Source organism: Brachionichthys hirsutus, chromosome 7, assembly GCF_040956055.1.
Source record: "Brachionichthys hirsutus isolate HB-005 chromosome 7, CSIRO-AGI_Bhir_v1, whole genome shotgun sequence".
Lineage (NCBI taxonomy): Eukaryota > Metazoa > Chordata > Actinopteri > Lophiiformes > Brachionichthyidae > Brachionichthys > Brachionichthys hirsutus.
In genome coordinates, this window is record NC_090903.1 from 8,036,003 (window position 1) to 8,047,880 (window position 11,878).

General features: G+C 44.5%; 1 protein-coding gene across 1 annotated transcript in view; it reads left to right on the plus strand.

The window, feature by feature from the left end:
* LOC137896253 (slit homolog 1 protein-like) overlaps window positions 1-3,265 on the plus strand; it is a 72,291-nt gene extending 69,026 nt beyond the window's left edge. The window contains exons 32-37 of the mRNA XM_068741788.1: window positions 49-277; window positions 373-503; window positions 586-779; window positions 1,682-1,970; window positions 2,688-2,899; window positions 2,980-3,265. Coding sequence (XP_068597889.1) covers window positions 49-277; window positions 373-503; window positions 586-779; window positions 1,682-1,970; window positions 2,688-2,899; window positions 2,980-3,218 — 1,294 coding nt within the window. The 3' untranslated portion in view covers window positions 3,219-3,265. The remainder of the gene's footprint in view (window positions 1-48; window positions 278-372; window positions 504-585; window positions 780-1,681; window positions 1,971-2,687; window positions 2,900-2,979) is intronic.
* The last annotated feature ends 8,613 nt before the right edge of the window (window positions 3,266-11,878 follow it).

Here is an 11,878-nt window from a genome sequence, read left to right on the forward strand (position 1 = left end):
TCCTAATATCATCCTCCCAAATGAATCCCGCGCCTCGTTTTTCTGCAGTGGTCAGTTGTGTGAGGTCCCCCCATCCCTTCTGTCCCTGTGCGAGCTGGCTGATTGTCAGAACGATGCCCCGTGTGTGGAGCGAGGAGGGCGAGCCCTTTGCCAGTGTCCTCCAGAATTCGGGGGACCACATTGCGAGAAGTTGGTCAGTGTGAACTTCGTTGACAGAGACTCCTACCTACAGCTGTCTGACCTGAAGGACTGGCCTCAGGCTAACATCACGCTGCAGGTACTATGAGAAGGTGTAAAGGTATTGAACATACGGTGATTTCTGTGACGCCGGTTTGCCGAAACTTGAATAATCCCAATGCAAACTGTGTGTAGGTTTCAACAGCTGAGGATAATGGCATCCTGCTGTACAACGGCGACAATGATCACATTGCAGTGGAGCTCTACCAAGGTCACGTCAAGGTCAGCTATGACCCCGGCAGCCAGCCGGGACATGCCATTTACAGGTACGCTCTGAAGGCTGAAGATTAACGCGGTGCAGATCGCGGTTTTCATGTCTTACGTCCTTTCTTTCCGTTCCTCCGGCAGCACCGAGACCATCAACGACGGCCAGTTCCACAAGGTGGAGCTGGTGACCTTCGACCAGATGGTGAACCTGTCCATTGATGGGGGTCTCCCTACCACAATGGACAGCTTCGGGGCGGTGCGGCCCCTGAACGGGGAGGCTCCACTATACGTGGGGGGTAGGGGCCCTCTCCAGAACACACCTCCCTCCTCAGCAGGCACTCTTAACTACTACACTACTGTCAATCACCACCCCTCCCCCCTCCGCTTTGTCACCACCGCAACCAACTCCTCCCTTCAACCATGCGGTCCCTAAACCCAGCCGTACCTCCACCCAATCCTGTCCTCCACTCACACCCTCCCCTCCTTCAGACAGGACTGTGTATGCTAGACGCCACGCTGTAGTCACATCTCTCTGTAGGACATTTGTTAAAAACACATTCACGTATAAGTTAAAACGCACTTCTAGAGAACGACGCGACAGCCTATGGTGGACATACAGTGGTGAGCACTGTGCGTGGATAGATCCACTGTAAGGGCAATTCATTTTGAGTGTGTGAAGTACACAGAAGTGATTATCCTGTGAACTACCACACACAGTCTTGTATACATTTGTCTTGTATTTGCATGGATTTGCTTGCTCAAAATGACACTGCATTTATTTGTAATCTGTGATTCTGCCACTCAAATTAGGAAATGATATTAAAATTAAGAAGAAGAAAAGGCCTTCCTAGCTCGTTGTGCAGACCCTGTTTTGGGGGCTCAGCATTTGTGTAGCGGGTTTCAGTGATGTGCTGTCATGTTGCGCGGCGCTGCCCTTCATTCAAACGACGCGACAGGAAAACGTCGCCCCATCACTCTTTGCCTTTTGCTGTCATCTGTTTCAAGGACAATGTGTCCTGTGGTGCATATTCAAAATATCAAATTTGACTCTTATAAAGACTTGCGTGTGTTAATCTGACACATTTTATATGCACGGTTGGTACACTCGTGCTTGAAAATGTCTTCTACCATCACACTCATTCCAGCCCTGTGTTAGCTGTCTGTATCCCGTTTGTGGTCCAGTATTCTTCTCTGCACACCTGTAAACATCCTCTCTTTTCTTTCCCTCCTCCTGCAGGCATGCCAGTGGACGTACACTCGAGCGCTTTCCGGCTCTGGCAGATCCAAAACGGTTCCAGTTTCCACGGATGCATTCAGAACCTGTACATAAACAACGAGCTCCAGGACTTCACCAAGACCCAGATGAAGCCCGGTGTCGTACCAGGCTGCGAGCCTTGCAGGAAGATCTACTGTTTGCACGGCATTTGCCAGCCTGATGCGGCCCAGGGACCGGTATGCCACTGCCAACCGAGCTGGAGCGGACCACACTGCGACCAGCCTTCTACCGGCCCCTGTCAGGGCAGCAAGTATGTCAGCAAATAAGATTTAATAGTGCCCTGCAGAGATCCTGCTCTCTTCCCTTAGAAAATAGGGAGTGAAAAAAAAGGGAACGTTTCATCCAGATTTGTTTTGAGTTAACTTGGGACAGACAAACAAACACCAGAAAAAAAAAACATAACCTCCTTGGAGGAGGTAATAAATGTAGTGGAACAGAAGTATAGATCTACTAAACTGAAACGCCAAAGTCGAGCACTCTTAAAGAAGTTCTCCCTTTTTCAGTGCTGAAAATTCATCTGATGATGATTATATTTATTAGATAGAATGTTAAGAGTACAAGTACAGTCAAACAGTAGTATGTATTACAGTACAAGTACAGTCAAACATCCTGTCTAAGAGGAGCATTTCAAAAAAGCCCTTGCGGTCTTGTTTCCGTTGAAAGTCCTTAGTACATAAATCATCGACATTTAACAATACAAATTTAACAATACCAATACAAATTTAACAATACCAATAAAATAAAAATAAATGTATCCACAGTTGCAAAATAACAATAAATTAAAAATACACATATGTACAACGTAGGTGGACAAAAAGAGGGTGGGGGATTTATCCGGAGAGAGCCGTGATGACTATCCCCGTTTCTGCCCCCCTGAAAAGTGAATTTTTAGGGCTGTTTGGAATGAATCTTCATCTTAAATGAGTTTATTTGAGCAGAAGGTTTGATTCGAGTGATTGGTCCGTAGGTGCGTCCATGGAAAGTGCATCCCTCTGGACGCCCAGTCATACCGCTGTGAGTGTGCAGACGGCTACCGTGGCGCCCTCTGTAACCAACAGGGAGAGCTGTTCAACCCCTGCCGACGGTTGTCCTGCAAACACGGTCGCTGCCAGATCTCAGATACGGGCGATGCCTACTGCCACTGTGAAAGTGGCTACACCGGGGAGCTCTGCGATGCAGGTTGGTTTGCTTCCACCGAGAATCAGGAAGAGACATGAAGTCAGTGATCCTACCTGTGTCCCCGTGTCCCTGTCTTCTAGAGTCTGAGTGTCGAGGAGAGCCTGTACGAGACTTCTACCAGGTACAGAGAGGCTACGCTATCTGCCAGACAACACGCGTGGTCTCCTGGGTGGAGTGCAGCGGAGTTTGTGACACGGGGTCCTGCTGCGCCAGCCAACGGATGAAACGCCGGAAATACACTTTCGAATGCAGCGACGGGACCTCGTTCAGCGAGGAAGTGGAAAAGACCATCAAATGCGGCTGCGTTGGCTGCATGTAGCGCCGTTCACACGCCTGTCCTGCTGCTGAGCAGAAGATGGACAGAAAGGAAGGAAGAGAGAGAGAGGACTGGAGGAAAGAGAGGGAGGGAAAGAGAGAGAGTATAAAGAGTATATATAAAACCTCTATCTATATATTATAGACAACAATGTTTGTAAAATATGACATTTCCTCCCCTTCTAAGGGTGTGTGACCAAGAGTAACACAGAGAAGCCAACATCATGAGCAACAGTCTAGAAGCAACAAGAACAGCAACAAAACAACATTGTTTGATGGGGGTCCAGTTGCATTGAGAGAGAGAGGCATCCCTCCCACCAAAATTACCCAGTGTGAACTCCCCATCCATCTGTGAGGCCTCTGCCGAGCCACCATCGACCACCTTTACTTTGTGGAGGTCAGTGGGGGTCAAGCCCAGGCTGAAAAACGAGCAATAGAGGCAAAGACAAAAGGACAGAAACGGGGGGTTGAGAAGAGAGCTGGACCGTTTCGCATGGAACCCCTACCTGGACTGGGGTTGGATGTGGTTTGGGTCGAGTTAAAGTTGGTGTTGCAAATTCTGGCAGGATACAGTCACCCATCCACATATGCACATAATCCGATGCGGATATCGTGGCTTTGAGGCCGAGTGGTTTGGTGTCTCAGTTCTTTGCTGTTCCATAACAGCAGAGAGAGACTGCACTGACGAGCAGCACTGAAGACCACAGTCACGCATCTCTATTCAGCGCACCGTCCGGCGTTCACGGCAAACATGCATCTACAAACAGTCGTGTGAAGGGTTGTGTGGTGCAACTATCTAGCCTGTTTGTACAGCGAATGGATCTGGAGCTGCTGTGGTTATCAGCCCCCCCCCGCCCGACAGACACAGCTTCAGGGTCAAGATGATTTGCATAAACCCCTCTCGTGTCGAGCAGGAGGCCGTTCAGCCCTGAGCCTCCTGATGCCAGCAGTATTAAACTTGTGCAAAAAAAAAAAAAAGAAGTTGCATGTGTGGAGAAGTTTGCCAACAAATATCTTGAGAGTCTTAGTATCAATATAAATGGTATAAAACAAAAGGTTGTAGAATCATCCTTTTTTTTTTTTGTTTACTTTCTCATAATGATTTGTTTTGATTTTGTTATATTTTGTCACATGATGTAACCTAACTCCTTTAGCCACCCCCAACCCTTTGACCACCCCTTTATATAGAAATGCCTAACAGATTCTAATATATATATATATTTGTATTTCATTTTGGTATAATATTTTTCTATGTTAAAGAGTAAGTCTGTTTCTCAAACCTTTGGGACTGGCAGAAGAGGCATTCAGTTGGTTCTGTGTTTTTCTCACTCGCACCTACAAAGTCATGAATTATGCCAATTAGCCAAAAACAAAATACAGCAGCTAGTTGGCCTTTTTTGTATAGGAGGCAGTATTGGTCTAGAAATGTTTAATATTGTATATGTTGTCTTCCATGTGAATATTACATCTAATTCATGCAAATATGTGCTTGTTTTTATTTATTTTATCTCAAGGCATTTTCCTGTAGAAAGTGGGAGGCGTAAGTTTTGCTGGCTTTCAAATATGTTGAAAAAAAATACAAAAAAGACGCAAAAAAGGTGAAATAAAGAATAAAACTCTGTAAGGTATTTGCAGAATCTCCTAATAGTGTTATGACAGTATTGCCCTCACGTGGCTCAGACATTCCTCATTTGCTGCAGAGGCCAGGGCTGCGACTGGGAGATGTCTTCCTCAAACTTACCTTGTAATTACTATATAATATGTAAAGGCTTCGGATTGCTTTCGCATTCACATTTGAAGTGTTGGGGCTGTATTTCTGTCAGTTTAATTAGAGCTGTTTGCCATGGAATAAAGGAGCTTTAGACAAGCTCAAGCCATCATAAGCTGCTGTCGAGTCAGAAGAATCGTATCTTCGTCTTAAGTGAGATATGGTATAGCACCCTAGATCCGTTTCATCTGCGTGAAGCATTATATGCCAGATCAAAGAGAAAGGTCTGGACGTCTTCGTGTTTCCGTCAGCTCTGATTGGCCGTCCACCGCACAAAAGAAGAAACGGTGCCAATTACAGCAAACGCTGCAGTCATGGCTGGATGTATAAATGTGTATAGATAAATATGACTTATGCTTATTCATGAAGTGGTAATTCTTAGCTGTTATTTAGTTTCTAATGTAAGATAGAGAAATCACATCCTGTTCAGAAAGTGCCGGTCCATCTGGACGGCTTAAGATGCTCTCCCTGCAGATTGGGACTGTGTCCGATGTGCTGATCTAAATGTCAAAGTGTCTTTGTGTGAAAGGCAGCAGCTTGGTACAACGCACACAGAGCTCCTGCTCCTATTGACGCCCTTTGTTTTACATGCTATCGTGGTGATCCCAGTGGTGTAACATAACATTAGAAGCTCTCTTAACGGATACTGGTGAACAGTCGCTGTAATTCTTGGAGTCACAGCCAATGTGGCTCCCTCGTCATGTCTCCCTTCCTTCCTCTGCGCTGCCCTGAACCGGATCGGCGCTTTCAGCTTCCTGGTAGACATCTTAGTGGTGCTCGTGCTATATTGAGATGTAATTCAGTAATCTGGTGACGTGGCCAGAAACACAGATTTTAAATCCTATGAACTATATACATAAATATGTTGTGAACAACACAATGTCTCTGTTGTATTGAACTGGTGCAAATAATTACGCCTGGTTGCTTTCCTTTTTTTTTTTTTTGTTACAGGATTGATGGTGGGATTAAATGGAAAAACTCCTAATAATGCTGAATGTATGTAGTGCCACCGACAAAATGTTTACCAGACCTCCACTCTTTTTTTTTTATTAATTAAATATGTGTGCTTTTATGAATGTGTTGTGTTTTACTCACCGCCACCTTTGCTAGTCGACAAGGCTAGCTATTTTGGTAGCTTAGTTAACGCATGCAACACCGTTTGCCCTGATTTCTTTCCAAGAATACAAATTCATTCAAATAGGATTAAACAGCAGTATAAAAGAGGAAAGAAACCAAATGTAAAATTCAAACATCTTTATAAGATCTCCAGCAAAAACATTTTTTACAAAGATTTGAACAAAGACGCATTACTCTTGGGATTACCACAAATAAAGCAGTTCTTTCTAATATACAAACTCAAACTCTTTAAATAGCAACTGTAAAGAATAAACATGTTCAAGTCTGATATTTGGTGGGCTGTTTTACATTTGCTAAGGTCATTAGCAAACGCTGAGGTCTTAAATAACAATTAAAAGCATGACGTGTTTTGCAAGTCTAGAGAAACATGATAAAAAAATATCACCATGCTAAAAGGGTTATTTTTACAATACACTAACGTAAATTATTAAAGTGGAAGTAATGAAACTCCATATTATGAGAACTTCTGCCTGACAGTCAAAAGCAAACGCACAGAAAAAACATGATAGTAAAACTGAAATACATTTAAATACACAGCTTAGATGTGCGGCTACACTATGCCAAACACTTTATATCCAACTTGTGAATAATGATGGCTTTTTTTTTTCTTCATGTTAAAGAAGCCATAAATGTCACTATATTAACCAGCCAAATAAACATACATTTCACATCATTGTAATTTGGGATACTGGGATCACTTTGTCAATAATATTTCCAAATTTTGGGCTTGAATATTCCGAAATGGGGTGTGGGGGGGGGGAGGCATAAATATAAATTTTGAAAAATAAATACCTAATTGAAGAGTTGCCAAAATGTTCTCCACAAGATATAAGACATGTAAAAGCAGGTAAAATATGCAAAGTGGAGTCACTGGCATGAAATCAATTGGAGGTACACAGCGGCTGGAATTAACAAATATATAAACTCAGTCATGACACACACAGACCAGGCCCGTCATTTTAAACTATTAAGCTTTTGTATACGACTATAGTGAGAAGAATTTTCCGTTAATGCTCTGAAAAAAAACGGCATGTGATTTTAATGAATCAAAACTACGTAAATGCCCCCATGAATTAGAATTTACAGATGTAGTATGAGGCAAAAAAAAAAAAGAATGTGTGTAACCAAGTACTCTGAGTCAAAATGAAAATGGCTGCCTCTCCAGGAAATGAAAAATATGAGTTTTCACATTTTACAAATTTTTTATAGCTATTACTTTACACTTCACAAATAAGGCACCAGGTCACAAGTCACATATTCACAATGTTGACATTGGAAGACAGGCTGGAGATACAAGCTGCTCACTTACTACAAATATTTTTGTTTATTCAAAAGTTGACCGTCCTTCTCCTAGCAAGCTCCCTAAACAGCAAATTCAGTGTATGCCTCCACATAAAATAATTAAATTAAAAAGGCAAGGTTATAAGACGGGACCTTGAAACAGCGTCAAACTATAATGCTTGCTCTATTTACTGTTAAAATGATCCACTTTTATCTCCAGCCATGCCAGAGTTCCGAAACGCAGCCAAGCAGCATCTACATCCGATAGACATCACGTAATGCAACTTGTACGTTTGTCCCTAAACAGAGCAAATCCATCACATTTTCACAAATTAGCTTTACAAAAGCTTGAAAAGAAGTTCCTTCTTCATGTCTGCTGAAAAGGTATGTTTCTGAAAAGTTTGGCGAATGTAGAAAATAGATATTCTTGGTACTCGTGAATATATTCCAGATTAAAAACATCACAAAATCATCAAAATAAACACCATCTGTCGCTGCAAGTCAGTTTTATTTCGAGACCGATGTTCTGGTGCGTTTAGCTGGGGTCTCTGGAGGCTCCAGAGTTCTCTTGTTTGCACTGCGTGGAAACGAGTCCGCCTGGCTTCTCTTTGCAGGTGACTTTAAAGACCCGCTTCGAGTCAGCGCAGGCTCCTCGGCTTTCCTTACCGATTTGGAGGACGCATTTTGTGTTCTGGGGAACTTTGTAGCCATCTGTGAAAAACGACTGGGGCTACCGTTCCGAGGGGCGGCGGTCTCCATTTTTCGCTGGGATCTCGTTAGTACCTGGTCAGGTGAAGTCGAAACCTTGACATCCACACGTGGCTGTGGAGATTCAACAGCACACTCTGAACCAGCTGCAGTCTGTGACACCTCCTTTATCTGGATCTTTGCAGCATTCCCTTTGCTCTCGTGTGGCTTTTCCACCTCTACTTTCTCTGCTTCCATTTGTTTTTTACCATCAACTTTGCTTTTAGATGCACTGACAGGCTCGTGTTCAGGTATCTTAGGAGATCCTAGTCGTTGAGAGGATCTCTTTGGCAAGTCTTTCCTCGTTGCATCTCTTGAAGTTCTACCGCCGCCCTGAGCCCTGACCGCCTTCTCAGGAACAAGATGCTTTGCAGTTCTTTTACCAGCCAAAGAGTTTCTTCGTTCTGTATCAACTGCAGACCCTTTCATTTTCCTACTGACAGGCAGGGATGATTTCCGAGCCTTCAGTGGCGATCTGAAATTTGACTTGGCGATGGACTTCGTGGTGGTCAGTTTTTTCAAACTGTTGGTTCTTAAAGTTTTTGAGGCTTTTTTCAGTCTAACATTGGTTTGCTGAACCTGGAGCTTCTCTCGGATATGAGAGTATTTCCTCAAGATCCTTGCACTGGTGGGATTCTTTGATTTACCGCAGGCTTTCTGGGATTCGCCGATCTGAACAGCCGTAGAGGAGTGAGGCTTCACCAAAGACTGTGTTGTACTTGGAGGTTCTCTCCTCTCTTTCCCTTTGACTACACTCGTCTCTTGCTCCAGTGCTTTAGCAATCAGCTTCTGACTCTTGGGGTTGCTCTTAACAGGAGAGGCAATGGCAAACTTTTTCAAATGTTTCTTTAAGCGCTCTGCCTGAATGCTTGGAAACACCCCCTGCGAGGTCCCTGAAGCGCTAGACGAGCTGTGGAAGCACAGCTGAGTTTCCGACGGAAGACGTGTATTCACCTTCTTGACAATAACGAGGGACTTTGTTTCTGTCGAGTCAAGGAACCAGTGACATATACTAGTGAGAGTAAAACTTTTCATGAAGAGCATTTGAACTGGTGAGTATCTATGATGTTCCGAGGACTTTGCTTTCCGTGCCCGGCGCTTGCTTTTCCATATTGCCGCCTGTCTGTCTGATTTGTTTTTGTATTTTGCAGGTGGTTGACCCTCTTTGTCCATTTGCACCCAACCTTTCTGCATTTTATCATACCTGACATTAAGATTTGTAATTAGATGTTGGTTTTCTTCTGCAGCCAGATTCTGCAAAAATTTGTTAGCTTGTTTCGGAGGCTCAGGTCGCTGTGTCAAGACGGGGACGGCTGAGCTGCGGGAAAGCCCAACGGACAAGGGAGATTTCCTCCCCTGACCTCTAATCCTTTCTGGCTTTACCCTGACAGGGGAAGCTGCCTCATCCTTATCAACAGTAGCATTTGCAACCAATCTTTGTGATCTCAGAGCTAATTTCTTACTTTCTGTCGGTGATGACTGAGTTAAAGACCGTTGGGACATTTCAGGCTTGCTACTCTCTCTCCTTAATGGCATTCTCGTGGGCTTGTCTGATAAGGAACAAGGGCTGTCTTCTCCACTTGTGGACAGGTCCTGATCTAAAGCTGCTACATGCTGCTTCTGTAGTAAATCAATGTTATTTGTTTCTGCCTCCTTTTGGAGAACCCGTCTATTTCTCAGCGGCATATTCTGCATTTGCAATTCAGCTTTTACAGGACATTTTAATGGACTTGACACCTCCATGCAAAGTAGCTTTTTGTCATCCCTACCATCGTCAACTACAGCCTTTGCAGACCTTAGTTTCTGTTTGGCCTGCAATTGTTCACATTCACTTTGTTGGATTCCTTTGAAGGTCATATCTGCTTGGCTCTGAGTAAATTCAGAATTAAATTCCACAACTGTCTCTGGCACTGTGTTTTGTTGGGACTGCTTAACTGCTGCAGGGGGAGATGACCTGACCGGAGTAGGAGGGGTATCAGGAAGGGAAGAGGATGTGTGCTCTGTGGAAGCGAGAGCATCTGTAGATATTGAAGATGAAATTGATGTGACAGCATCTGGAGTTCCAGTCGGCCTATGACAAGCTGATCTAAGTTGCCGTTTGGAATCTGTGCTTCGAGGGGGATCACCAGGCCGGTCAGAGAAAACAGGCGTACGATCATGATCTCTCTGGACTTGCTCTTGAATCTGGATTTGTTTGATTCTTGAGGAAAGTGTGGGCGTTGAACCTGATTGAGTGACAGCAGCTTGGTCCTTCCCCTGCTGAATCTCAAGTGATTCCGTGGGCTTTTGTGGCTCAATACTTTCTTTTTCCAAAGTTTCATTTTGCGCATTTGGATTAGCAGCTGAATCTGGAAGGGTTGCGTCGGTTACACTCCGGCTAGACTCTACGGTACTTTTAACAGGTGACGTGGTGGCGTTACTCAATCGGCGACGCAGACTTCTGTCAGAGGCTGAAATGGGTCGACCATTAACATAACCCACCACCACGGTTTCCGTTTGTCTTAACCGCTTTGGCAGGGAAATTACAGTACCCTTTTTCCTACGCCAGGGGGGTAGTTCCTTCAAGAGTGCATCAAGTGTTTTTGAGGACACATCATAGTTTTCGTTGTCATCCTCTCTCCCTAATGGAATGAGGCCTTCAACAGCTTCAGCCGTTTTAATCTCTGGCTCCATCACCACCGTCTGCTCTGTTAAACTTGTGGCGTTGGACTCCGTCACTTCAACATTGAAAGTCTCTGGCTGAAGCTCCTGAGATTGCACGACTTGCATTTCCTCCACTTTATTTTCCTTTCCGTCTTCCTCAACTTCGTTTTCTGGCGCTTGAGCACAATTCTGTTGGAGAACAGGATCGCTTTTAAGCAGCTTATCTGATGAAAACAGGGGCCTAACTTCTTCTGTGGCAATGCTCTTCTGTTGATCCTCAACAGTTCCTCCCACCATTTGCTCCATATTTTCACAAATGCCCTCCTGAGGTTCAGGCTGGTTGCTTTCTTTTTCTTCTTCAACTGGAACCTGAGCGGCTTTTCCTTCAGCTCCTGTTGCAATCCCTATATTTCGGTCCTCACCTGTGTTCATAGTAGTTTCTTTGTTCTTTGTTGGAGGAACAGACTTGATCTGACACTGATCTGTCTGACTAGTTTCAACAACGACATCAGCTTCACTCGCTGCTCCCTCAACCGGATCTCCTGTTCCCGGTATTACAGTCTGGTCCAACTCTTCTGTCGACATCTGTTGGCTGATTGACTCCCTGCAAGCTCCAGCGAAAGGCATATCCACAGGTGGTACACCTTCAGGCTTTGAAAGCATCTGTTTTGGAGTGACCAATGTTTTAAGTTCTGGCATTGGATTAGGACAGTTCCCCCTTCCAGCCAATGTACGGACAGTTTTTAACTCCCAAATTTCATCTGAATACATGTGTCCTCTGGTGCTTTTTCTGGCATTGCGGCGCGGGAGCAGGCCACGTTGCCGTTTCTTAAAACACTCTGTAATTGGTTTGTCAATAAAAACAATGTCACAGTGGCCAAGATCAGGGTCAGCCAGTCCCATGCAGTCCGTTATTCGATCATCAGAAGATATTCTGGCAGTCTTCCTGGCAGTCCGTGGAGAGTGTGAGGGAATGGCCATGTGGGCCGAAAACAGTTTTGCTGGTGTGTCTTTGGCATGTGAGAGAGTCTCTCTCTGCTTAGCTTGATGTGTGAGACTTGTCTGGCTGTGTCTTTTCAAAGAGGAGC